At 43.8% G+C, this 27,475-nt stretch overlaps 3 protein-coding genes across 5 annotated transcripts in view; all 3 read right to left on the reverse strand.

Annotated features, from left to right (window-relative positions):
* LOC106589513 (C-Jun-amino-terminal kinase-interacting protein 4-like) overlaps positions 1-664 on the reverse strand; it is a 57,933-nt gene extending 57,269 nt beyond the window's left edge. For all 3 annotated transcript variants that reach the window (XM_082970492.1, XM_082970491.1, XM_082970490.1), the window contains exon 1: positions 51-664. In XM_082970492.1, coding sequence (XP_082826618.1) covers positions 51-350 — 300 coding nt within the window. In that variant the 5' untranslated portion in view covers positions 351-664. The remainder of the gene's footprint in view (positions 1-50) is intronic.
* A 1,763-nt stretch (positions 665-2,427) lies between these two features.
* LOC100286527 (diacylglycerol lipase-beta) lies at positions 2,428-15,681 on the reverse strand. The gene is made up of 15 exons (XM_014179600.3): positions 14,735-15,681; positions 14,093-14,244; positions 13,676-13,850; positions 6,366-6,633; positions 6,146-6,268; positions 5,919-6,046; positions 5,591-5,717; positions 5,398-5,481; positions 5,235-5,312; positions 5,048-5,128; positions 4,839-4,966; positions 4,656-4,724; positions 4,110-4,182; positions 3,744-3,991; positions 2,428-3,610 (listed from the first exon to the last, which is right to left on the reverse strand). The coding sequence occupies exons 1-15, from the start codon at positions 14,827-14,829 to the stop codon at positions 3,415-3,417; spliced, it is 2,025 nt and encodes a 674-aa protein (XP_014035075.1). The 5' UTR covers positions 14,830-15,681; the 3' UTR covers positions 2,428-3,414.
* Positions 15,682-23,862: 8,181 nt separating this feature from the next.
* The window catches only part of LOC106589515 (uncharacterized), a 29,043-nt gene continuing 25,430 nt past the window's right edge, over positions 23,863-27,475 (reverse strand). Inside the window, exon 7 of the mRNA XM_014179598.3 lies at positions 23,863-27,422. Coding sequence (XP_014035073.1) covers positions 24,940-27,422 — 2,483 coding nt within the window. The 3' untranslated portion in view covers positions 23,863-24,939. The remainder of the gene's footprint in view (positions 27,423-27,475) is intronic.

Below are 27,475 nucleotides of genomic sequence, written 5' to 3' on the forward strand. Positions count from 1 at the left end.
AAGTTGTCTTTCTCTCCCCCTTTCTTTGACAGTCGAAGACTCAAACCCACCTCTTCTGCAGATTTTCTGAGCGATTTCTCCCGTTCATACTGGGTAACAAGTTGTTCGTTGTCTTCTTTTAGGAGCTCCAACTCGACTTCGTGCTCCTGGTTCTCCGCGAACACCGCGTCCAAGTTCTCCAACACCGCGACGACGAGCGGCATGAGTTCTTTCACAACGTCCTCGTCGTACTGACCGATCAACCGTTCAAACTCCCGGTAAATGGAACTCGCCAGACCCGACACCCGTTCGGACATCATCGCCGAACTACCAGAGTCGTCCTGGTAGAGAACTCCATCGTCCAACTCCATTTTCTTGCCTCCTTTTCTTCTCGCAAACTAACGTTAGCAGGTTAGCCGAGGGAAAAGCTACTTGAGAAAGCCAGCCAGCAGCAACCTGTCTTATCCTTATTTGTGAAGCGAGACCAAATAGTGTCCCTTAAATATAGCTAACTGAGCTACCGTTAGCTACTTCTTTTTAAAGAGAAAAAGAAATGACGTTAAACAAGTTGCGGTCCCTTTCTCCTATGGACGGTTGACTTATAAGGGGGCTTAATAGCAGTCTCTACTTGGCTCCGGTTTTTACAGTTCGTTCTCCTCCCGACTTCCCAACAGATGAGCTTCTGTGTTCTTGTCGATGACTGGCCAGTCACGCTGACGTCACACGCTATAAAAGGGCTGGGCGGGATCTAGGGGAGGAAATGTACCGGTAATCCGTTTTAAGTGTTTCATTCAATATCACTGTCCACATCAATATTGTTCATATCTCTAATTTGCCAACTTTATTCAATGTGCCTCATCACTGGACTGTTGCTTTAACTCAACAGGTAGTCTCTAAAAATTGCTTGGGGACTTTGCAAATGTTTAGTAAATAATGTACACTACCAATCAACATTTTTAGGACACCTACTCATTCAAGGGTTTTTCCATTTTTTTTTACCATTTTCTATATTGTAGAATAATAGTGAAGACATTTAAACTATGAAATAACATATATGGAATCATGTAGTAACCAAAAGTGTTAAACAAATCAAAATATATTTTATATTTGAGATTTTTCAAATAGCCACCCTTTGCCTTGATGACAGCTTTGCGCATTCTTAACCAGCTTCATGAGGTAGTCGCCTGGAATGCAATTCAATTAACAGGTGTGCCTTCTTAAAAGCTAATTTGTGGAATTTCTTTCCTTCTTAATGTGTTTGAGCAAATCAGTTGTATTGTGACAAGGTGGGGGGTGGGTATACAGAAGATAGGGCTATTTGGTAAAAGACCAAGTCCATATTATGGCAAGAACAACTCAAATAAGCAACAAGAAACGACAGTCCATAACTTTAAGACATGGTCAATCAATACAGAAAATTTCAAGAACTTTGAAAGTTTCTTCAAGTGCAGTCGCAAAAACCATCAACCACAATGATGAAACTGGCTCTCATGAGGACCGGCACAGGAATGGAAGACCCAGAGTTACCTCTGCTGCAGAACATAAGTTCATTAGAGTTACCAGCCTCAGAAATTGCAGCCCAAATAAATGCTTCACAGAGTTCAAGTAACAGACACATCTCAACATCAACTGTTCAGAGGAGACTGTGTGAATCAGGCCTTCATGGTCAAATTATTGCAAAGAAACCACTACTAAAAGGACACCAATAAGAAGAGACTTGCTTGGACCAAGAAACATGAGCAATGGACATTAGACCGATGGAAATTTGTCCTTTGGTCTGATGAGTCCAAATTTGAGATTTTTAGTGTGGGTGAAGATGATCTACGCATGTGTATTTCCCACTGTAAAGCATGGAGGAGGTGTTATGGTGTGGGGGTGCTTTGCTGGTGATACTGTCAGCATGGCTACCACAGCATTCTGCAGCGATACGCCATCCCATCTGGTTTGGGTTTAGTGGGACTATCATTTGTTTTTCAACAGGACAATGACCCAACACACCTCTAGGCTGTGTAAGGGCTATTTGACCAATGAGAGCGATGGTGTGCTGCATCAGATGACCTGGCCTCCACAATCCTCCAACCTCAACCAAATTGAGATGGTTTGGAATGAGTTGGACCGCAGAGTGAAGGAAAAGCACCAACAACTGCTCAGCATATGTGGGAACTCCTTCAAGACTGTTGGAAAAGCATTCCAGGTGAAGCTGGTTGAGAGAATGCCAAGAGTGTGCAAAGCTGTCATCAAGGCAAAGGGTGGCTATTTGAAGAATCTGAAATATAAAATATTTTGATTTGTTTAACACTTTTTGGTTACAACATGATTTCATGTGTTATTTCATAGTTGTCTTCACTATTATTCTACAATGTAGAAAATAGTAAAAATAAAGAAAAACCCTTGAATGAGTAGGTGTGTACAAACGTAAGTAAACCAGCCTCCAAATACAAAAATAACTGCAGTGACTAATGACAAGTTTATTTGTAGGATGAGTCTGTCATCACAAATACACGATTCAAGGTGTAAACCATTACTTTGACTTTCGTTTTTCAATGTTTAATTACCTAAAGTATGTATATGGCATGTTAACAGAACATGGAGTCATTTAGGCTACCTCATATCACCTAGAAGTTGTTTTCATGCCAGTTAACTCATTTGTTTCATACACTACTCATGTTGCATATATGGGGCAAAACAAACTGGTCAAGCATTGGGAGTATTAGTGAGACTTGTTGATCTGCGATGCATAGGCCAATAGGGCCCTGATTTTTGAGTAGGTAGAAATGTCCCCTTAACACTGATACAAGGTCAGATATTGCTCTTCACCCTTATGGTTAGGGTAAGGAGTGGGGGGAGGATCATCTGATCTTAGATCTGTGGTCCAGGACAACTTCTACCTCAAGCAATTTTCTAAGTCTTAGACATTCAACACAAGACAAAGCATAGTTACATAATCAAAAAATTCTCAAAACCAGCAGCCTAAAAAAAATAAAAAAATAAAATAAAATCTGAATGTACACTTTTGGAATTACAGTAACCCTGCAATGCTATCTAAGTATGTACACAGAGCACAATGGATGATAAGGACACAATGACAGTTCATGGAATTACTCAAAAGAAGATAGCAATAACCAATGAAATGGCAACAAATGTTTACTACATAAATAAATAATCAAATGACAACCCCCTTTCCAAAGGCCTAATGAGAAAGACAGTCCTGCACAGTCCTTTAATCGAGGAGTCCAATTGTCTTGTCCCTTTGTCTTCGCTGTTGAGTATCCTGGTCATGGAGTAGGGACAAAACAGGGACAGAAACTGGGGGGGGGGGGGGACTTGAGACGGGGCGGGAAGAGATGAAACTGGAACCAAAGGACTGGGGACAGCCTTGCAACAGACAGTCAGGCTCGCCCTGTTCAGGTGTGTGTATGTGTGTAGCAGTGTGACTCAGATGACGTTGAGGTGGCTGTTGCTAAGCGATGAGGGGCAGAGGTTAAAGGGCCTGTCCTGTGTGATACTGTGGAGAGATCGGAGTACAGCATCAGGCATGTGGTCGGCGATCATCCTAGGACTGATGAGAACACTCCGGAACGCTGTCTCACTGGACCACTCCGCCCGGTAACGCACCTGGGAAAAACAGGACCTGGAGAAGCGATGAAGGAGGGAAGGAAGGGAAAGAAAAAGTGGAAGACAAAAACTTTGGTCAATGACAAAGGCAGATATGGGTGTAATGTATTTTGTGTGTGTGGGTGTGTGTGTGTGTGTGCCATACACACCTCCGTGATGGACCATCCTCTGTAATGTGCAGTATACGTCCTGGTAAATAAAGTGGCAGGTGGGCGCAGTGTACTGGCGAGTCCTCGGAAGCCAGGCTATGATAGGATGAGGAGCCACGAATCAGCAGTGTCTCCTCCCCCAGGAGCGGCTGGCTAAGTTCCTCCTCCCGTCTGTCCATCTCAGTAGGGAAGTCATCAGGATCTCCCCCAAACAACTCATACCAACAGCCCTGGAGTAGGATACGGTACTGAGGGAGAGAAACAGAAGTCATCAGAAATCATAAGGGTCCCTCTCAAAAGTTAGGATTGTGCCCAACTTATTTGATTCATAAACTCAATTTTGGATTTGAATTAGAATTTTCTCACCTTAGGCTTATTGCAATTGGAAACCATTTTTAATATTCTCCTTTTCAAGTCCTCCATGTTGGGATAACTCAACCTGAGAGAGATGGAAGTGGAGGAGAGAGGAAAAATTTATGAAATCTGTGCTTTCAACAAAACACAGAACAAGCACTTGAACTCTAACTCAGAGAGGAGAGGGTGAGAGAAAAGATTGAGAGGGCGGGAGAGTTGCTCTCATTTTCTGTGTGCCTGTAATAAGGGGGCAGATCCTAAATATAGCGTCTCCATCGTTCAGAGTCAGGAATAGCCTCTACACCACAGCACTTTCATATTCAGACTCAGAAAGCAGGACTTTCCACTTGAGTTGACACACTGACACATGAATACAACAAGAGTTTCCGAATCCCTATCCTGGTCCACTGTGTGTACTAGTATAATAATGTGTAATACTGAGAAACATTAATAGAACACAGTTTGTTTCAGGGGAACCATTTGTCTGAGATAAACATGGGAGTACAGAGCACATGACAGGAGGGGGGCATCTCAGTCTAAAGTGGCTCCTCTCCTCACCTTGGCACCAAGTCCTTCCCCAACACCACAGACACCACAAAGTCTTTGGAATATTCCGCCAGGGCTTTACTGCAGAGGGAGCACAAAGGAAAATTAATCTGAATAATACTATGTACATTACACAAACTTAAATCCTCCTTTGATGTAATGCTAAGCATGAATTATTTGAATGTGTGTTGGTACCTCATGAGTCCCCCTGGTGGAGAGAAGGCGTAACACTGTAAGGTGGGGAAGGAGCTACGTAATAGAATGGCCAGGAGAGAGGCTGTACCCCCTCCAAGACTGTGGCCTGTGATGACTAGCTTGTACTCCTGAAAACACACACACAGTTAGCGCTTCTAAGGTTACAACGAATGTACTTTTTCAGAGAGAGGACAGGTAAGAAGACTTACAGGTGCGATGGTGAAAGCCTGGTTCAGAATGCCATCGTTGAGGAGTTTCTTATAGATGTAGCCGGCTGCCTGAGACATGCCCTGTGAAACACAGAGGTTACAGCTCCTATCTACAAATAAAGAATGTTCTGAGAAATTCATAGAAATGTAAATTCAATAGATGAAGTCATGTGACTATTCTATCCACCTTGTGAGCATAGCATGTTCCTGACACTCCCTCTACTGGGAGGTTCTCACAGTCTGCAGACAGGTCAGTCAGCAAATCCTGCACAGAAATGTACATGAACAAGTGAGTGAGAGATAGAGAGCAATAGATAGATAGGTGGAACGGAGTGATGGAGGAGTCTCACCCGGAGTGACAGTGTTCCTCTGATAGCCACCAGTACTGCCTCTCTCTTATGGTCCAGAGCCACAAAGAATGGAATTTCATAGATCTGGAACACACAGGGTTACATTTCATCAGTAGAGAATTCAGTACTGGCCAAAGGTAGCAAACTAATGGGGAATAGGATCTCACTTGCGATTTCCCCTGAGTCGAAATACCTGGTTGTGAAAGCTAACGTAGATGAAGTCTCTGTACTGTAGGCCGGTGCTGTGGAGGATGGAGGAGAAATGGCAGCCCATGTTGTCTCCTCCGACAATGTCATACTCAGCAGACTGGGTCTTACAGCTGAAACACAGTAGACGGGCATACAAGTATTTACAGTGCATATGTAGGTATGCTTGTGTTTTTGTTTATGTAGTTATTTAATACACTGGTGTCCACTCCTCTAGATATTGCTGTTAACAAAGAGAGGCCAAATTAGTTTCACATCCCGGCTCAAAAATCGAGAAGGATGAGCACGTTATATTAGAGGTGTAACAGTCTTACCAGTCCCCGCTGAGTTTGCAGGCTCCAGTGAGTGGGTTGGAGTAGACATACATGGGCCAGCCATACGCTGCTATAGCAAATTGCATACAGTGGGCTGCCTTCTCCAGCTCTGCCTCAAGATCCTCCGCCTGCAGAGCACACACACAAATTGTAATTGATTCATTTAATGGACGCACTGATTATTTTTGGACGGATTGACAGACTTTTAGACTGACTCCAGTACTTACGATAGGTGATGAGGGGCTGTGAGGCAGGACTTCGTCTGGATCTCTACACTGCTCCTTCTTATCCTGCTCCTGATGTAGCAGAGCCAGACCCACTGCGATGTCACTGGGAACCAGGTCTGTATCCTAACACACAATGAAAACATGATTAGTTAAAAAAAAAATCATTGTCTCACACTGACCGACAAGATGTACACAGACACACTCGGTTTCCCTTACTCACCGAGAAGAATCCGCTGACTAGCTGAGCTATGCTGGAGAAGGCAGCTCTGTGGCTCTCATCCTGAGGCAGGCAGCAGCAGAGGAGCCTCAGCCTGCTCTCCCACACCCTGACAGCCACGGAGCGGGCGGTGGACAGGAGCTGGGAACCCTCACTGCTCTCCAGGTCCCTTACCCCTAGCTGCTCCTGGAACGGAGGCCCAGGAAGGCGGCTGCCCAGCGGGTCGAACACAAACAGCACTCCCACCCCTGTGGACAGCAGCAGGATCCAACTGCCATGGAGGGAGATGACAATGTTTCACACAATGTAAACTGCCAATGTACTGTATATTCAGGTAGCATGTAGGCCTATATGGGCGATTCCTCACGAAACTAGAACAAAACAGGACCGTGATGTTTTGGATTTTCACTAAATGTAATCTAGAGAAGGGTCCTTTGGAGGAAGGATTGTTGACATACACAGAGTTCTTTCCATGACAAAGACTGACCAGGTGAATCCAGGTGAAAGCTATGCTTGTAGTCCATGCCTTGACGAATTGAGACTGTTCTGGAGGGCAAAAGGCCGTGCAACTAAATATTAGGAAGTGTATTAGAGCGGCGCGCAATTGGCTCAGCGTCGTCCGGTCTAGATGAACGTTTGGCCGGGGTAGGCCGTCATTCTAAAATAAGAATTTGTTCTTAACTGACTTGCCTAATTAAATAAATACAAATATTTAGAGAAGTCAAATGAATGGGCTGCTGCACAGTCACTATGGGAGCTCTTTCTAGAGCGCCAGGTTAAGTTGTGCATAAGATACTTTTTTAAATCTTTAAATGGTTAAAACTAGTAAGAAATCTGTGATTATTGAACAAATCTGTGAGTTTTCATTTGAATTATCTTGCCATATCTAATTCATGTATAGAACGTTACTTTCCATGATGTGCTACTATAGTGAACAAAAATTATAAACGCAACAATTTGAAATATTTTACTGAGTTACAGTTCATATAAGGAAATCAGTCAAGTGAAATAAAATCATTACGTCCTAATCTATGGATTGAACATGACTGGGAATACAGACATGCATCTGTTGGCCACAGTTAACTTTAAAAAAAGATAGGGGCGTGTATCAGAAAACCAGTCAGTATCTGGTGTGACCACCATTTGCCTCATGCAGCTCAACATTTCCTTCGCTTAGAGTTTATCAGGCTGTTGATTGTGGCCTGTTGTTCCACTCCTCTTCAACGGCTGAGAGAAGTTGCTGGTTATTTGTGGAAACTGGAACACGCCGTCATACGTCAATCCAGAGCATCCCACACATGCTCAATGAGTGACATGTCTGGTGAGTATGCAGGCCAGAAGAACAGACTTTTTCAGCTTCCAGGAAGTGTGTACAGATCCTTCCGACATGGGGCCCGTGCATTATCATGCTGAAACATGAGGTGATGGCGGCGGATAAATGGCACGACAATGGGTCTCGTCACGGTATCACTGTGCATTCAAATTGCCATCGATAAAATGCAATTGTGTTCGTTGTACATAGCTTATGCCTGCCCATACCATAACCCCATCGCCACCATGGGTCACTCTGTTCACATCCTTGACATCAGCAAAGTGGTCGCCCCCACACGACACAATACATGTGGTCTGCGGTTGTGAGGTCGGTTGGACGTACTGCCAAATTCTCAAAAACAACATTGGAGGCAGTTTATGGTAGAGAAACGAACATTACACTCCTGCAGTCAGCATGCCAATTGCATGATCAATCAAAACTGGAGACATTATGGCATTGTGTTGTGTGAAAAAACTGCATATTTTAAAGTGATCTTTTATTGTCCCCAGCAGTAGGTGCACCTGTGTAATGTTCATGCTGTTTAATCAACTCATTGATATGCCACACCTGTCAGGTGGATGGATTATCTTGGCAAAGGAGAAATGCTCACTAACAGGGATGTAAACAAATGTGTGCACAATATTTGAGAGAAATACACTTTTTGTTTGTATGGAAAATGTCAGGGATATTTTATTTCAGCTCATGAAACATGGGACCAACATTTTACATGATGTGTTTATATTTTTGTTCAGTGTACACAGGCTGACGTTTTGACCACATCGAATTGGAGCGAATTACACATTCCTTTTACCTGCAGATTGGTGATGTTAGTGTAAAAGGTTATAGTCAACATGGTGACACAAGATCGATTGCTTAAAACAGATCAATATTTTTGGTTTTGTACTGTTGATTTTGTCATATGCACTGGGGGTCGCAGGATATAGAACGCAGATATCAATTTCTTTCTCAAATGGCACGAATAACTCAGGGCGCTCTCTTTACAAAATCTGCTGGTCACACACACCAATAAACATATTTAACAGTCCAACTATCCCTTAAAATAACAGCCAACAGTTGTCACTGTTGATATCCTATGGCGGGTCGTGATTCGTTGAAGTTAAACAGAAGTGGTTTGTTCCCTTTTCGCCCTCTGTTGGCGTTTTTTTTTTTTTTTTAAGTACTTTTTTTAAAATAATAATTTAGGGGGTGGATCAGCTTTAATATTGAGGATAGATTGTTGTATCAATGTAATTGTCTGCATCAATTCCAATCCCCCATATATTTTTTTGGGTAAATATATACACTACCGTACACTTAGAAATGTCCTTGTTTTGAAAGAACAGGCATTTTTTGTCCATTAAAATAACATCAAATTAATCCGAAATACAGTGTAGACATTGTTAATGTTGTAAATGACTATTGTAACTGGAAACGGCTGATTTTTAATGGAATATCTACATGGGTACAGTGGCCCATTATCAGCAATCATCACTCCTGTGTTCCAATGGCACGTTGAGTTAGCTAATCCAAGTTTATCATTTAAAAAAAGGCTAATTGATCATTAGAAAACCCTTTTGCAATTATGTTCGCACAGCTGAAAACTGTTGTCCTGATTAAAGAAGCAATAAAACTGGCCGCCTTTAGACTAGTTGAGTAACTGGAGCGTCAGCATTTCTGGGTTCGATTACAGGCTCAAAATGGCCAGAAACAAATAACTTTCTTTTGAAACTTGTCAGTCTATTCTTGTTCTGAGAAATGATGGCTATTCCATGTGAGAAATTGCCAAGAAACTGAAGATCAAGTACAACGCTGTGTACTACTCCCTTCACAGAACAGCGCAAACTGGCTCTAACCAGAATAGAAAGAGTGGGAGGCCCCGGTGCACAACTGAGCAAGAGGACAAGTACATTAGTGTGTCTAGTTTGAGAAACAGACGCCTCACAAGTCCTCAACTGGCAGCTTCATTAAATTGTACCCACAAAATACCAGACTCCCTTTTGCTCCTGCCTTCCTATAGGCAGAAATTCAAACAGGATGTACCCGGGATAAGGACTATTCAACGCTGGTCTGACCAATCGGAATCCACGCTTCAAGATTGTTTTGATCACGCGGACTGGCACATGAGGACTAGCCTCAGAGAATAATATTGACGTATTCGCCAATTCGGTGGGTGAGTTTATAAGGAAGTGCACAGGAGATGTTGTACCCACTGACTATTACAACCTACCCTAACCAGAAATCGTGGATAGATGGCAGCGTACGCGCAAAATTGAAAGCTCGAACCACCGCATTTAACCATGGAAAGGTGACTGGGAATATGGCGAATACAAAACAGCGTAGTTATTCCCAAAACATGGTAATCAAACAAGTGAAATGTCAGTATAGGAGGCAAAGTAGAGTCGCAATTCAACGGCTCAGACACAAGACGTATGTGGCAGGGTCTACAGACAATCACGGACTACAAAAAGAAAACCACCCACGTCACGGACACCGACGTCTTGCTTCCAGACAAACTAAGCACCTTCTTTGCCCGCTTTGAGGATAATATAGTGCCACCGACGCAGCCCGCTACCAAGGACTGTGGGCTCTCCTACTCCGTGGCCGACGTGAGTAAGACATTTAAACGTGTTAACCCTCAAGGTCGCCCCCAGGTGGTGAAGGTAGGAAACATCTCCACTTCGCTGATCCTCAACACTGGGGCCCCACAAGGGTGCATGCTCAGCCCCCTCCGTGTCTCCCTGTTCACCAATGACTGCGTGGCCATGCACGCCTCCAACTCAATCATCAAGATTGCAGATGACACTACAGTGGTAGGCTTGATTGCTTCAATATATCCACATAGTTTTCCTTCCTCATGTTGACATCTATTTTGTGAAGTGACCAGTCCCCCCTGCAGCAAAGCACCCCCACAACATGATGCTGCCACCCCCGTGCTTCACGGTTGGGATGTTGTTCTTTGGCTTGCAAGCCTCCCCCTTTTTCCTCCAAACATAACGACGGTCATTACGGCCAAACAGTTCTATTTTTGTTTCATCAGACCAGAGGACATTTCTCCAAAAAGTACGATCTTTGTCCCCTGTGCATTTGCAAACCGTAGTCTGGCTTTTATATGCCGGTTTTGGAGCAGTGGCTTCTTCCTTGCAGAGCGGCCTTTCAGGTTATGTCGATATAGGACTCGTTTTACTGTGGATATAGATACTTTTGTACCCATTTCCTCCAGCATCTTCACAAGGGGCTTTGCTGTTGTTCTGGAATCGATTTGCACTTTTCGCACCAAAGTACGTTCATCTCTAGGAGACAATGTGTCTCCTTCCTGAGCGGTATGACGATTGCGTGGTCCCATGGAGTTTATACTTGCGTACTATTGTTTGTACAGATGAACGTAGTACCTTCAGGCGTTTGGAAATGGCTCCCAAGGATGTACAAGACTTGGAAGTCTACAATTTTTTTCCTGAGGTCTTGGCTGACTTCTTTTGATTTTCCCATGATATCAAGCAAAGAGGCACTGAGTTTGAAGGTAGGCCTTGAAATACATCCACAGTTACACCTCCAATTGACTCAAATTATGTCAATTAGCCTATCAGAAGCTTCTAAAGCCATGACATAATTTTCTGGAATTTTCCAAGCTGTTTAAAGGCACAGTCAACTTAGTGTATGTAAACTTCTGACCCAATGGAATTGTGATACAGTGAATTATAAGTGAAATAATGTCTGTAAACAATTGTTGGAAAAATTACTGGTGTCATTCATAAAGTAGATGTCCTAACCGACTTGCCAAAACTATAGTTTGTTAACAACAAATTTGTGGAGTGGTTGAAAAACGAGTTTTAATGACTCCAACCTAAGTGTAAGTAAACTTCCGACTTCAACTGTATCTTGCATTACTCATCTCATATGTATATACTGTATTTTATACCATCTACTGCATCTTGCCTATGCTGCTCGGTCATTGCTCATCCATACATTCATAAACTCAGCAAAAAAACTAACGTCCTCTGTCAACTGCGTTTATTTTCAGCAAACTTAACATGTTTAAATATTTGTATGAACATAACAAGATTCAACAACTGAGACAAACTGAACAAGTTCCACAGACATGTGACTAACAGAAATGGAATAATGTGTCCCTGATCAAAGGGGGGGGGGGGTCAAAATCAAAAGTAACAGTGAGTATTTGGTTTGGCCACCAGCTGCATTAAGTATTGCAGTGCATCTCCTCCTCATGGACTGCACCAGATTTGCCAGTTCTTGCTGTGAGATGTTACCCCACTCTTCCACCAACATTTCTGGGGGGAATGGCCCTAGCCCTCAATCTCCGATCCAACAGGTCCCAGACCTGAGATCCGGCTCTTTGCTGGCCATGACACAACACTGACATTCACTGAAATCACGCACAGAACGAGCAGTATGGCTGATGGCATTGTCATGCTGGAGGGTCTGGTCAGGATGAGCCTGCAGGAAGGGTACCACATGAGGGAGGATGATGTCTTCCCTGTAACGCACAGCGTTGAGATTGCCTGCAATGACAACAAGCTCAGCCCGATGATGCTGTGACACACCGCCCCAGACCATGACGGATCCTCCCCCCTTAAAAATCGATCCTGCTCCAGAGTACAGGCCTCGGTGTAATGCTCATTCCTTCGACAATAAAAGCGAATACGACGATCAACACTGGTGAGACAAAACCGCGACTCGTCAGTGAAGAGCACTTTTTGCCAGTCCTGTCTGGTCCAGTGACGGTGGGTTTGTACGCATAGGCGATGTTGTTGCCGGTGATGTCTGGTGAGGACCTGCCTTACAACAGACCTGCAAGCCCTCAGTCCAGCCTCTCTCAGCCTATTGCGGACAGTCTGAGGACTGATGAGGGATTGTGCATTCCTGGTGTAACTCAGGCAGTTGTTGTTGCCATCCTGTACCTGTCCCGCAGGTGTGATGTTTGAATGTACCGATCCTGTGCAGGTGTTGTTACACGTGGTCTGCCACTGCGAGGACGATCACCTGTCCGTCCTGTCTCCCTGTAGTGCTGTCTTAGGCGTCTCACAGTATGGACATTGAAATGTATTGCCCTGGCTATATCTGCAGTCCTCATGCCTCCTTGCAGCATGCCTAAGGCACGTTCACGCAGATGAGCAGGGACCCTGGGCATCTTTCTTTTGGTGTTTTTCCAGAGTCAGTAGAAAGGCCTCTTTAGTGTCCTAAGTTTTCATAACTGTGACCTTAATTGCCTAGCGTCTGTAAGCTGTTAGTGTCTTAACGACCGTTCCACAGGTGCATGTTCATTAATTGCTTATGGTTCATTGAACAAGCATGGGAAACAGTGTTTAAACCCTTTACAATGAAGATCTGTGAAGTTATTTGGATTTTTACTAATTATCTTTGAAAGACAGGGTCCTGAAAATGGGGCGTTTCTTTTTTTGCTAAGTTTATGTATATATTCTTATTCCATTCTTTAGATTTGTGTGTATTAGGTAGTTGTTGTGGAATTGTTAGATTACTTGTTAGATATTGCTTCACTGTTGGAACTAGAAGCACAAGCATTTCGTGACACTCGTAATAACATCTGCTAACCATGTGTTGGTGACCAATGAAAATATGATTTGATACATGTAAAAGGAGGGCTGTGATTGCCTACTATACAAATGTCTCTGTATAAAATGGGCCATAAAAACTAGCAGAAATCGCACTTTGATATGCTCGTAGAGTATATTATGTTCAACAATATGAAATATGTTCCTAATCAAAAATGGTATATTTTCAATATTTATGTTTACATTTTTCAATATCCATATATTAAATGTAAGGACATTGTTATTGAAATCAAAATATTACTCATAATACAGAGAAAGTGGTAAAGCTTCATATGACACCAACTTTCCTTTGTAGCACATACAGATGAAACATTATGGAGTCAAAAAAGGTTCCTTCTATGGATAAAATGTCATGAAAATCCCCAAAATCATACCACAGTATAAGTACAGGAAAAAACATTCTTCCCACCCACCTGGCGACCACTGCAGCAATGACAGCCCCCACCTCAGCAGGCTCACAACCCCGGCTGTCATCAGACACCCAGATGGCCCCCAGGATGGCCCAGATCAGCTCAGGGACGTACAGCGTCGCCCGCACATACACCAGCACCGGGATGGAGCGTCGCGGGCCCGGGTTAGTGATGGTCCCTGGGGAAACAAAGACCATCAGAGATGTTGACAATGTAAAACTGGTTTCATGGTGAAGAGGAGGATTATGTCATATGTTATGATAACCAGACCTGTTTATTGCACTGAATATATTACTATAAGTGGTAAACAAAAAAAATACCTAAAATATATCACACCAATTCTAAACCCAGTGAATAATACAGTAAATTAATGTAAATTCCTTTCATCATGTCATAACAGTAAAAGTGTGCAAGGTTCACCTTGAGCGCTGACGTAGACAATGGCACATAAAGACAGGATGATGAAAGCCAACAGGACCAGTAAAACCACCAGGTAGCTGTGCAGAACTCTCCCACCAGAACAGTCAAACTTCCCCTTATGGAGAGTGTACAGAGCCAGCGTCCCGATCCACCTGTAAGGCAGTGAAGAGATACAGCATGATTGATTCGATTTTTTTTAGATCATTAAAACACATCAAAGCAATACCAGGGGTGTAATCATTAGTCCAAACACTTGCAAAACAGAACAAGAGTTTATATTGGACAAATTCCGTTGAGACCCTCCCGTTTCTCTCCTTTTGCTTTTGTTTAACGTTTTGCAACATATTCGGCATAATGAATACACCCCAATAGAGGTCAGTGCAGCAACCTTTACCAGGTTGTGGGTTGGGCACAGCAGGGAGGATAACGTTGTGTTTTTCATGCTTGTATAATAAATAAAAGTGAAATACAAACAATGAGAGAATACAACAAGGTGCTTCTGAGTGGGATCGATGTAGCTACGACTACTGACAGCTACGTTTACAGCTGTCATTTACTGCACGTGGTATGACATGACAACAGTTATGCATCATCCCTCCCTTTGCTTTGAATATCGTTCCATTAAATGTTGAGCTCACTTACCATAGAACCCTGACGAACAGCTCAAAAGAGCCGGAGAAGACCAGATCGTCGCTTGCGATGCCCCATCGCCGACCAAACGCTATCATTCCAGGCATGACAAATAGCTACACTACAATCACTGTCAGTAACGAGAGAAATAACGTTACCTAGCTAGCTAACTTGACAACGTTCTGATTTGTTATCTTTCGGAGAAGCAATACTACTTTTTTAAGATGGCCATTTCGCAACACCTTCGATCGTGAAATTACTGTTATTGACGTAAAAGGGAAGGTCGTCACTTTGTTGCCATTTGCTTTCGTCGTATTTAGGCTAACGCGCTTTGCTAGCTATTAGCTTGAACCTCTTGGCTAACTAGCATGTCCCCTCAATAAGAGCCCGTGTATAGCTAAATGACCGCACACTTGTTCACAATCAAATTGTAATGTCACGGATTCGTAAAAAAAAAAAGCTCGATTATTTTGCTTCCTTGAATTCGATTAGCTACGTTAGCTAGCAAGGAGTGGGCTAACGATACCTTTGCTATTGCGCACCATCTACACCGGTCATTTAATTCCTGGAAGCCATCGTCAACAACATAGGTTTACATATTTACATATTTATCTGAGGAAAATAAAAACTCCCCAATATAATGAATATCGGTAGCAGGCTGCCAGTACAGTACAGAAGCAAACAAAGCTGCTCGAAATGTTTTGTTTTCTTCTAGTGATTGTGTCTATTTAAAAAAAAAAAACTATCAAACGATGTGCTGTGAAAATAAAGTTCCGCTTCTCGTTCGTCATCAGTTGCTTCCACTGTTTTGTGGTCTAGGCCAAGACAATAAAAAAAAAAAAAACTTGATTGTAACATTAATATTGTTTTAATTATTAAAAAGCCATAATAATATAGAATCAGATCATTGAATATGTTGATTAATCCCATGAACATCTGTATGTGGAAAAACTCCAATCTGTTTTTTCGCCTGCACATACACCAGCACCGGGATGGAGCGCTGGGCCCGGATATTGATGGTCCCTGAGGAAACGAAGACAATCAGAGATGCGTTACATGTAGACGATGTAAAACTCTTTAAATACATTGTGGATAAGAGGGTTGTTATTATGTTATGATAACCAGACCTTTTTAATCGCACTGAATATATTACTATGAGTAGGGGTGCAACTTTCACTGGGAACATGTCCCCCCCACATAATGAAATTGCATTTTTGTTCCCCCCAGTTGTATCATTTGAATGTGAAACAAAACGAGGCCACCGATGTGCTTTAGGACCATGCGGACGCCTCCAAGTGGTCAGGTAGGCTGTTTGGAGTGTTTATCTGATGGAATAAAAATATATAATAATGTATGCCCCCCCACTTCTAAAACCAAAGTTGCACCCCTGACTATGAGTGGTAAACAACAAAATGTGGTAAATGATTTTAGAGCCAATGCAGATGCCAAACAGCTCTCTGTCCTTGTACTCGTCTTTAAGTGCTGTATTCGACACCGTTGACCATGATGTCCTTCTGGACAGATTGGAGAGGTGGCCTCTCCAGTCCAGTTCTAAATTGGTTTAGGAACTACACTGCTCAAAAAAATAAAGGGAACACTAAAATAACACATCCTAGATCTGAATGAATGAAATAATCTTATTAAATACTTTTTTCTTTACATAGTTGAATGTGCTGACAACAAAATCACACAAAAATAATCAATGGAAATCCTATTTATCAACCCATGGAGGTCTGGATTTGGAGTCACACTCAAAATTAAAGTGGAAAACCACACTACAGGCTGATCCAATTTTGATGTAATGTCCTTAAAACAAGTCAAAATGAGGCTCAGTAGTGTGTGCGGCCTCCACGTGCCTGTATGACCTCCCTACAACGCCTGGGCATGCTCCTGATGAGGTGGCGGATGGTCTCCTGAGGGATCTCTTCCCAGACCTGGACTAAAGCATCCGCCAACTCCTGGACAGTCTGAGGTGCAATGTGGCGTTGGTGGATGGAGCAAGACATGATATCCCAGATGAGCTCAATTGGATTCAGGTCTGGGGAACGGGTGGGCCAGTCCATAGCATCAATGCCTTCCTCTTGCAGGAACTGCTGACACACTCCAGCCACATGAGGTCTAGCATTGTCTTGCATTAGGAGGAACCCAGGGCCAACCGCACCAGCATATGGTCTCACAGGGGGTCTGAGGATCTCATCTCGGTACCTAATGGCAGTCAGGCTATCTCTGGCGAGCACATGGAGGGCTGTGCGGCCCCCCAAAGAAATGCCACCCCACACCATGACTGACCCACCGCCAAACCGGTCATGCTGGAGGATGTTGCAGGCAGCAGAACGTTCTCCAAGGCGTCTCCAGACTCTGTCATGTCTGTCACATGTACTCAGTGTGAACCTGCTTTCATCTGTGAAGAGCACAGGGCGCCAGTGGCGAATTTGCCAATCTTGGTGATCTCTGGCAAATGCCAAACGTCCTGCACGGTGATGGGCTGTAAGCACAACCCCCACCTGTGGACGTCGGGCCCTCATACCACCCTCATGGAGTCTGTTTCTGACCGTTTGAGCAGACACATGCACATTTGTGGCCTGCTGGAGGTCCTTTTGCAGGGCTCTGGCAGTGCTCCTCCTGCTCCTCCTTGCACAAAGGCGGAGGTAGCGGTCCTGCTGCTGGGTTGTTGCCCTCCTACGGCCTCCTCCACGTCTCCTGATGCACTGGCCTGTCTCCTGGTATCGCCTCCATGCTCTGGACACTACGCTGACAGACACAGCAAACCTTCTTGCCACAGCTCGCATTGATGTGCCATCCTGGATGAGCTGCACTACCTGAGCCACTTGTGTGGGTTGTAGACTCCGTCTCATGCTACCACTAGAGTGAAAGCACCGCCAGCATTCAAAAGTGACCAAAACATCAGCCAGGAAGCATAGGAACTGAGAAGTGGTCTGTGGTCACCACCTGCACAACCACTCCTTTATTGGGGGTGTCTTACTAATTGCCTATAATTTCCACCTGTTGTCTATTCCATTTGCACAACAGCATGTGAAATTTATTGTCAATCAGTGTTGCTTCCTAAGTGGACAGTTTGATTTCACAGAAGTGTGATTGACTTGGAGTTACATTGTGTTGTAAAGTGTTCCCTTTATTTTTTTGAGCAGTATATTTAACCAGTTGAGATTTTGTAAACCTTGGTGAACACAACTCAAACAAAATGCATATCACAGGTTAGATTTTGGATCCGGTACTGTTCAGTTTATATATGTTACCCCTTGGCAGCGCTATCAGAAAACACAACATTGATTTTCACTGCTACACAGACAATACACAACTTTACATTTCTGTGTCACCAGAGGATTTTATCTCCACGTATAAATAAGACTGTATTAGTGATTTAAATACTTGGATTGCTCATAACTTCCTCCAGCTAAATCAAGACAAGATAAAAGGTACTTATTGTTGGAGCCAATGCACAGGGAGAGAATCTGTGTGACTTTGAGTGAGCAGAACTGCATTGCCACACGCAGTAAATTAATGAAAGCAGAGATTTTTGTTTGCCTAAAGAAATACTTACATGTCAAGACTCAGAAATGACTGCACATTTAAATACTCCATGTCCACACACTGATGTCTTTTCTCCCTCTCACACCAATTAACCAATTTGGTCTCCAAAATCCATTTGCTCTCGCAACCGCTTACTCTAATTTTATAATAGGGCTAAATTCTAGCCAAAGAACATTGCCTGTAGCAGTCTACTATAACACAATTGGTTAGGTTTTTGGACCAATCACAGCTTCACTGCTCTCTAACCAGATTTTTGACCAGAGAGATGAAAGAGTACGGTGAAAGGTGAACAATGGCTGACAAAGAATGGCTAACTAGCTAATGTGGTTTTGTTTTCTATACCGTCTCTGGTTTAACTAAGAACATTGTAGTGAAGTCAAGGATGCCAGGGTTTAGTAAAGGAGGAGGACTTTGAAGACCAGCATGACTGAGTGGCAGAAGAGGGTGAGAACAGACAGGAAAGGGGGGGTCAGTGATTTTCTATGACTAGGGTGGCTGGAGTCTTGACAATTTTTAGGGCCTTCCTCTGACACCGCCTGGTATAGAGGTCCTGGATGGCAGGAAGCTTGGCCCTACTGACGTACTCGGCCGTACGCACTACCCTCTGTAGTGCCTTGCGGTCGGAGGCCAAGCAGTTGCCATACCAGGCAGTGATGCATCCAGTCAGGATGCTCTCGATGGTGCAGCTGTAGAACTTTGAGGATCTGAGGGCCCATGAGGAACTTGAAGCTCTCGACCTGCTCCACTACAGCCCCACCGATGATAATGGGGGCATGCTCGGCCCTCCTTTTCCTGTAGTCCACAATCATCTCCTTTGTCTTGATCACATTGAGGGAGAGGTTGTTGTCCTGGCACCACACAGCCAGCTCTCGGTCCTCCCTATAGGCTGTTTCATCGTTGTCGATGATCAGGCTGACCACTGTTGTGTCATCGGCAAATTTAATGATGGTGTTGGAGTCATGCCTGGCCGTGCAGTCATGAGTGAACAGGGAGTACAGGAGGGGACTGAGCACGCACCCCTGAGGTGCCCTCGTGTTGAGGATTAGCATGGCGGATGTGTTACCTACTTTACCACCTCGGGGCGGCCATCAGGAAGTCCAGGATCCAGTTGCAGAGGGAGGTGTTTTGTCCCAAGGTCCTTAGCTTAGTGATGAGCTTTGGGGGGGCAATATGGTGTCGAACACTGAGTTGTAGTCAATGAATAGCATTCTCACATTAGGTGTTCCTTTTGTCCAGGTGGGAAAGGGCAGTGTGGAGTGCAATAGAGATTGTACCATCTGTGGATCTGTTGGGGCAGTATGCAAATTGGAGTGGGTCTAGGGTTTCTGGGATAATGGTGTTGCTGTGGACCATGACCAGCCTTTCAAAGCACTTCATGGCTACAGAAGTGAGTGCTACGGGTCAGTAGCCATTTAGGCAGGATACCTTAGTCCCTGTGCCCAAGAACACTATGGTGGTCTGTTTGAAACATGTTGGTATTACAGACTGGGACAAGGAGAGGTTGAAAATGTCAGTGAAGACACTTGCCAGTTGGCCAGCGCATGCTCAGAGTACACGTCCTAGTAATCCGTCTGGCCTTGTGGCCTTGTGAATGTTGACCTGTTTGAAGGTCTTACATCGGCTGCGGAGAGCGTGACCACACAGTCGTCCGGAACAGGTGATACTCATGCATTTTTCAGTGTTACTTGCCTCAAAGCAAGCATAAAAGTAATTTAGCTCGTCTGGTAGGCTCGGGTCACCAGGCAGCTCACGGCTGTGCTTCCATTTGTGGTCTATAATAGTTTGCAAGCCCTGTCACATCCAACGAGCGTCAGAGTCGGTGTAATACAATTTGATCTTAGTCCTGTATTGACGCTTTGCCTGTTTGATGGTTCGCCGGAGGGAATAGCGAGATTTCTTATAAGCCTCCAGGTTAGAGTCCCGCTCCTTGAAAGCGACAGCTCTAGCCTTTAGCTCAGTGCGGATGTTGCCTGTAATCCATGGCTTCTGGTTGAGGTATGTACGTACGGTCACTGTGGGACAATGTCATCGATGCACTTATTGATGAAGCCAGTGACTGATGTGGTGTACTCAATGCCATTGGAAGAATCCCGGAACATATTCCAGTCTGTGCTAGCAAGACAGTCCTGTAGCTTAGCATCAGCTTCATCTGACCACTTTTTTATTGACCGAGTCACTAGTGCTTCCTGCTTTAGTTTTTGCTTGTAAGCAGGAATAATGAGGATAGAATTATGGTCAGATTTGCCAAAATGGAGGGTGAGGGAGAGCTTTGTATGCGTCTCTGTGTGTAGAGTAAAGGTGGTTTCGAGTTTTTTTACCCCCTCTGGTTGCACATTTAACATGCTGGTAGAAATTAGGTAAAACGCCTCTGGATGAGCATTTTCCTGTTTGCTTACGGCCGTACACAGGTCATTGAGTGTGGTCTTAATAGCAGCATCGATTTGTGGTGGTAAATAGACAGCTACGAAGAATATAAATGAAAACTCGTGGTAAATAGTGTGGTCTACAGCTTATCATGAGATACTCTACCTCAGGCGAGCAAAACCTCAAGACTTCTTTAGATATCGTGCACCAGCTGTTGTTTACAAATATACATAGACCGACACTCCTTGTCTTATCAGAGGCTACTGTTCTATCCTTCCGATACAGTGTATAACCCGCCAGCTGTATGTTATGCATGTCATCGTTCAGCCATGACTCGGTGAAACATAAGATACAACAGTTAATGTCTCGTTGGTAGGATATACGTGCTTGTAGTTCGTCTATTTTATTATCCAATTATTGTACGTTGGCTAATAGTATAACGACGCAGAGCAAGAGACAGATGCAGACACCGGAGGCAGATGGTTCGAGCCTCTGCTATTTATTGAAAAACTAGGGGCGGGCAAGAGGCAAGTTGAGGACAGGCAGAAGTTCATAAACCAGGTCAGAGTCCAGAAGTTACAGGGTGGCAGGCAGGCTCGAGATCAGGGCAGGCTGAATAGTCAGGCAGGCGGGTACAGTGTCAGGACAGGCAAAGGGTCAGAACCAGGAGGACTAGAAAAACAGAGACTAGGGAAAACCAGGAGCACAGAAAAATACGCTGGTTGACTTGACAAAACGAACTGGCAACAGAGGACACCGGTATAAATACACAGGGAATAACAGGAACAAATGGGAGACACCTGGTGGGGGGGAAGAGACATGCACAAGACAGGTGAAACAGATCAGGGTGTGACAATTAGGACCAATGGTAAAGGCAAATTATCCACACGCTGCCAGATCCTTACAAGGCATCCTGACCTTTGTCCTTGATATCTCCATCTTTTTCTCCTGTGAATGACGGGGATGAAGGCCAGCATCTCAGAGTCGCTTCTAAACTGTTGACGTTGAGACTGGTGTTTTGCGGGTACTATTTAATGAAGCTGCCAGTTGAGGACTTGTGAAGCTTCTGTTCCTCACACTAGACACTCCTCTTTCTATTCTGGTTAGACACAGTTTGCGCTGTTCTGAAGGGAGTAGTACACAGCGTTGTACGAGATCTTCAGTTTCTTGGCAATTTCTCACATGGAATAGCCTTCATTTCTCAGAACAAGAATAGATTGATGAGTTTCAGAAGAAAGGTCTTTCTTTCTGGCCATTTTGAGCCTGTAATCGAACCCCCAAATGCTGATGCTACAGTTACTCAACTAGTCTAAAGGCCAGTTGAATTGCTTCTTTAAAATCAGTACAACAGTTTTTAGCTGTGCTAACATAATTACAAAAGGGTTTTCTAATGATCAATTAGCCTTTTAAAAATGATAAACTTGGATTAGCTAACAACACGCCATTGGAAAACAGGAGTGATGGTTGCTGATAATGGGCATCTGTACGCCTACGTAGATATTTCATTAAAAAAAATTTACAAAAATCAGCCATTTCCAGCTACAATAGTCATTTACAACATTAACAATGTCTACACTGTATTTCTGATCAATTTTATGTTATTTTAATGTACCATTTTTTAACATTTTCTTTCAAAAACAAGGACATTTCTCAGTGACCCCAAACTTTTCAACGGTAGTATACGTTTTCTCAACAACAGGTTATGGTCAATAATATTAAAGGGTGCACTGAAATCTAACAGTAGAGCTCCCACAATCTTTTTATTATACATTTTTCAACCAGTCTGTCATTTGTGTCAGTGCAGTACCTCACAGGCTACTTTGACACAGAATCTGAGCTCAATTAAAAACGACCTTGACTTGAATCCATCAATAGCCTTTGCTGTGTGGCGACACGTATTGTAGGATACAATGAGGAAATTATAATCCTAAAAATGCTTTTGTTTCACTGACTCAATGTGCAGCTCGCTCTCCGGTGATGGCCGATGCATTCGTGCCAAAAGCCTCTCCCTCTGTTGTTTTACTTTGTATCAGAGCAGAGAGAGATCATGGAAAGTATTTCTGTGAGAGATACAGGGGAGTGGGGTGGTGAGGGGGGGGGGGGGGTTGTTTGACAGATTTTAAAGAAAAAAAAATCTGAGCTTCAGCATCTGTTATCGTGGAATTGCCCTACAGCTCGGCTAAATCCAGTCCCACGTGTTATCATTTATTTGGCTAAATTATTATCCATAGTTGCCTCTTGATACAGCCATAGCAGTCTTGGACTGTTACCTTGAATGCAACATTAAGATGTTAAAACATGTCAACTCCAATTGAAGTGTCTGTGACATTTCCTGACATCTTGTTTTCATCCCGCTCACTCCAGTTGTTTTCAGGAGACCAGTCATTGTGTTGAGAGAACAATGTTTGACCAGGTGGAGTCAGGCTTCTACTTCATCGCCCTGGACCAAAACACCAATGAGGCAGAGAACACCAAGTTTGGACCAGTGAGTCACCAACTCATCTTAGGCCTTACACAACTCAGTACATACTGTATGTATTGCTCCACCTTCCTCAAACTCCAGTGCCCTCCTTTTGTTGACCTTTTGACCAATATCTATGGATTGTACAAGGACTCTTAAATTTGGATTTCAACTCCATATTAAATCTAATTCCATCTCCTGTATTGTTCTGCCCTCTATAGATTATGTGGATGCCCCACTTGAAGAACCTGGAGATCTTCACTGGATCTGAGGGATGGGGCTGGAGAAATGTAACCACTCAAATTCATAGAGAGCTATGGATACAAGGACTGACCATTGCGTTTCCTTCTAAAACCCCATTGGAGACGACCCTAGGTTCCTCGCCTCAGACCCCCTCCAAAGAGTTTTGAGGAGATGCGAGTAGTGAGGAGTTGAGCAGAGATTAATTGGGACAGTGCTCATGTCATTGTTTTAGGTGGAATTTAACATTTTTTTGTTGTTGATCTGTGACAATGTTCTGCTCGCTCAGTCACACTTGCAAGCTCTCAAGTTTAATTTGCACTCTCAGCTGGCTTGCGCACTCGCAGGACACCTCTGCTCGCTTGATCATATTTATTCTCTGTCGATGGTCAGGCAATGATGTTTCATCTTGCTCACACGCCATTTTGTGCATGTTCAACTTTTGAATTGGATTTGACACCATAAATGTGATTACTACAGACCTAGACAGGGATGTGCGCAATATGGGGCAAAACAGACAGGGTTGGCTTAGAATGTTGACATGAAATGTAGATTACATCTCCAATGTTTATTGAAAGCATTTGCACAATAAGCACTTCTCTCATATCACTACAATTGTTGATTAGCTAGCTAGCTAATTTTAGCATTGATATGAAATCAGTCAAAACAAGACATGGTATCAATAACAAGATGAAACGAGTCACTTACAATACCCCACATGGCAGTTTGTCATTCTTGCTAGGAATCTAGCCATCCAGAATCACAACACGTTGACTTCTGCCCCATGGAAGCACCCACATGGTTTAGCTAACATCGTCACAAAAACAATCTATAGCCCAAAGGCTGGCAGATAGCGATTTTTATAGCGACTTATCATCCAAAGGGAATTTATGCAACCAGTACACTCATATCCCGTGGACTGGTTTGTACATAAAACATTCTCCATTCAGGCTGCAAAGGTATGGATTTCCTCATTTACTCGATCTAATGGCGAGAAGGTGAAAAAATAGAATATAGGCCTACTTTCATTACGAAACTCAATTTCCCACCTGCTAATGCCATTTCCTGACATTGTGTAAACAGAGTGCTGCAACCTGATTGGCTGAATGTGATACACAACATCTGGGACTAGCATTTAGCCACTCTAGCATGGTCTTGGAAAATGGTGTTTAATCAAGAAAGTCTCCATATTTTCACCATTAAATCGAGTTAAGGAAATCTACACCTTTGCAGCCAGAATGGAGAATGTTTTACATACGAACCAGTCCGTGGGGATAGGTGTAGAGCCGGCTGCATAGATTCCTTTTGGACGGTAAGATGAAACAACTCAAAAATCGCCATTTGCCAGCCTTTCGGCAACAGTAGCTGATGTGAAATGGGTAACCAGGTTGAGACAAGGAGAGGGACTGAAAGAACAGTGTTATTCATACACAAAGCCATAACCAAGTATTTTATTCTACGTTTCACTTATACTTTTCTCTCATTTGTAGTTATATGAAAATGGGAAACATTTTATTGACTGGCCACAACAAAAAATTACAAAAATAAAGTGGGAAATGCACTCAGGCCACAATCTTATCACATTAAAGCACAAGAGGGATTAACATTTCAATAATGATGTACATGATCTTTTATGTACATTCAACAGAGTTTTACGTTCGAAAGCTTTTCCACAGTCCAAGCATTTATAAGGCTTCTCGTTTGAGTGTGTAGACATGTGTCTCTTCAGGGAGTCATGGTAGTTAAAGCTTTTGTCACAGAGGGAACATGAATACGGCTTTTCCCCTGTATGAGTCCGGTAGTGTGTAGTGAGATAATTGGCTTGAACAAAGCCCTTTCCACAGACGTTGCACTTGAACGGCCGCTCTCCAGTATGGTATCTCATGTGTATCCTCAGTTCAGCTCTCGACCTAAAAGCCTTATCACAACTCTTATGATTGCATTTAAAAGGTCTCTCCCCCGTGTGAATCAGATCATGCCTTTTCAATGCATTTGCACAAACAAACTGCTTGCCACAGTACGTACACGGGTAACGCACCCCGCCATGCTTAGTCTTCTCGTGGTTCGCACGGGAATTACTAAGCCTGAAGGGTTTCCCACAATGGCGACACGGGAAACGACACTCTGTGGATTTTTCACCATGGCTATTCTGCATGTGTTGTTTCAGGTCAATGTTGGTACAGAAGGCCTTGCCACACTCCCAGCAGAGACAAGGCCTGTCGTCAGAGTGCCTTTTCTCGTGTTCGACTAGGTCATAATTGTAGATGAATCTCTTTGGACACTGGGAGCACTGTAAGGGGAGGTTCCCGGTATGAACCATCTCGTGTTTGATGAGGGAATGGAACTTCTTGTAGCTTTTCGGACAGTGGGTGCAGACGAACGGTCCGCTGAACTTATGGACATCCAGATAGTGTGTTCTGAGGTTTGTGAGCATGAAGCTCTCCTCACACATGCTGCACTGAACGGGCCTGTGCCAAAGCTTGTGTCTGGTTAAAGTTTCTAAGTCAGGCAATACCTTCCTGCACCCTGTGCAGTAGAGCGGGCCGTGGATAAGTTTGTGTTTCCTCAGTTTTGATTGGATCGTGAATGTCTTCTCACATTTGTCACACTCAAAACGTATGTTGAAGCTGTCGAGCTCAGCAGCGTCAACTGTCCGAACCTTGCAATAGCGTCTGAGATGGACCCTCAAACCTCCGCTGTGTATGAACTTCATCCCACACTGAGGATGAGGGCAGGAGAAAGGGCGCTCACCTGAGTGAGTTCTCATGTGATACTCAAAGGCTCCAGCAGTCACGTATTTACCACAAATACGGCACATATGTTTTGGTTTTTGGAAGGTTTTTCGGTTTGACTTCTTTGCTGTGCTGGAGCACTTTGGTATTTTGATCTGGCTGAGTTCTGGGTCGTAAGATGGGTCCTGGGGAGTACCGGTGGAGGATGAGTCACTGTCCTCAAGTGTTGCCTCAAGAGTAACACCACTGGACGGCTCTGTGTCTTCTCCCTCAGGTGACGCTTTCTGGACTGCTTTCTCTTCTCCGAGTGAATAGTGACGATTCGCAGAGTGAATCTTCATGTGGGTACTCAAGTATCCAATGCGATGCACAATCTTGCCGCACACCTTGCACGTTCTACGGTCTATTGAGGATTGTGCGAATTCTGCCTCACACATAGTAAACGGAGCACTAGTGCCCTCTCCACAGGGAACCTCCTCTTGTTGCCCAGTTCCAAACAGACATGACTTTCTGTGAGTTTGCAAAGTGTACAAGTGCTTGAAAGTCTTCTGACAATTGCGACACTGATAGGTGCGACCGTTCTTATGGGTTTGCATGTGCTTTTTCATGTCTGAAAAGCGGGATAAGACACGTCCACACACTGTGCACATATTGGGGTTTTGGGGTGTTTTAACTCTCTTGCAGGCACGTTTTTTCTGTTCTGAAAATTCAGTTTTGGTTTGCTTCAATTCTCGTGCTAGCAATGTCTTCATCTTGCGCCCCCTGTTTCTTCTCACTGGTTTTAAGGGCAATGTCAGGTTAGCGGTGTCAATCCTTTGTAGCTCCACTGAGGGCTTGTGAAGCATGGAGGATATGATCGTATCAGATACGTCTATGCTTTTCATTTGTGGAGGGCTAGGTGTTCGGTGTTTTTCTCCATCAGGCATGCCACTGGCCTCATTACTGTCTCTTTTGAGCCCTTTGAGTTTATTGGTTTTGACTAACGGCGCCATCTTCCCATCTTCCCCTAAAACCAACACCGTTTCATACACTGGTTCTAACTCTTCAGTCTCAGCAAACTCTGAATTATCCTCTTCCTCATCATTAATAACTGAGGATGCTTTTTCCTTTCTCTTACATTCCACCCTCTCCTCTTCTATTACATCCATACTTGTCCCGGGTTCCATCTCTGTGAACTTTACCAGTGTTGCAGAGTCCACCTCCAACTCTTTGGTGAATGTATCAATAAAGACATTCAAGGATGATACGTGCGTTTCTGAATCTGTCTGTTCGGTTGCAATCACCACCCTTTCTACTGGAGGGAGACAGAGAGCTGAGAGAATGCAGTCCCCATCGGAAGAAGACAGAGTATCTAGAAAGGGAAGAGGATAAATGAAATAAACTTTGTATAGTGAAAATGTTTTT

This window comes from Salmo salar, chromosome 28 (assembly GCF_965601325.2).
Source record: "Salmo salar chromosome 28, fSalSal1, whole genome shotgun sequence".
NCBI lineage: Eukaryota > Metazoa > Chordata > Actinopteri > Salmoniformes > Salmonidae > Salmo > Salmo salar.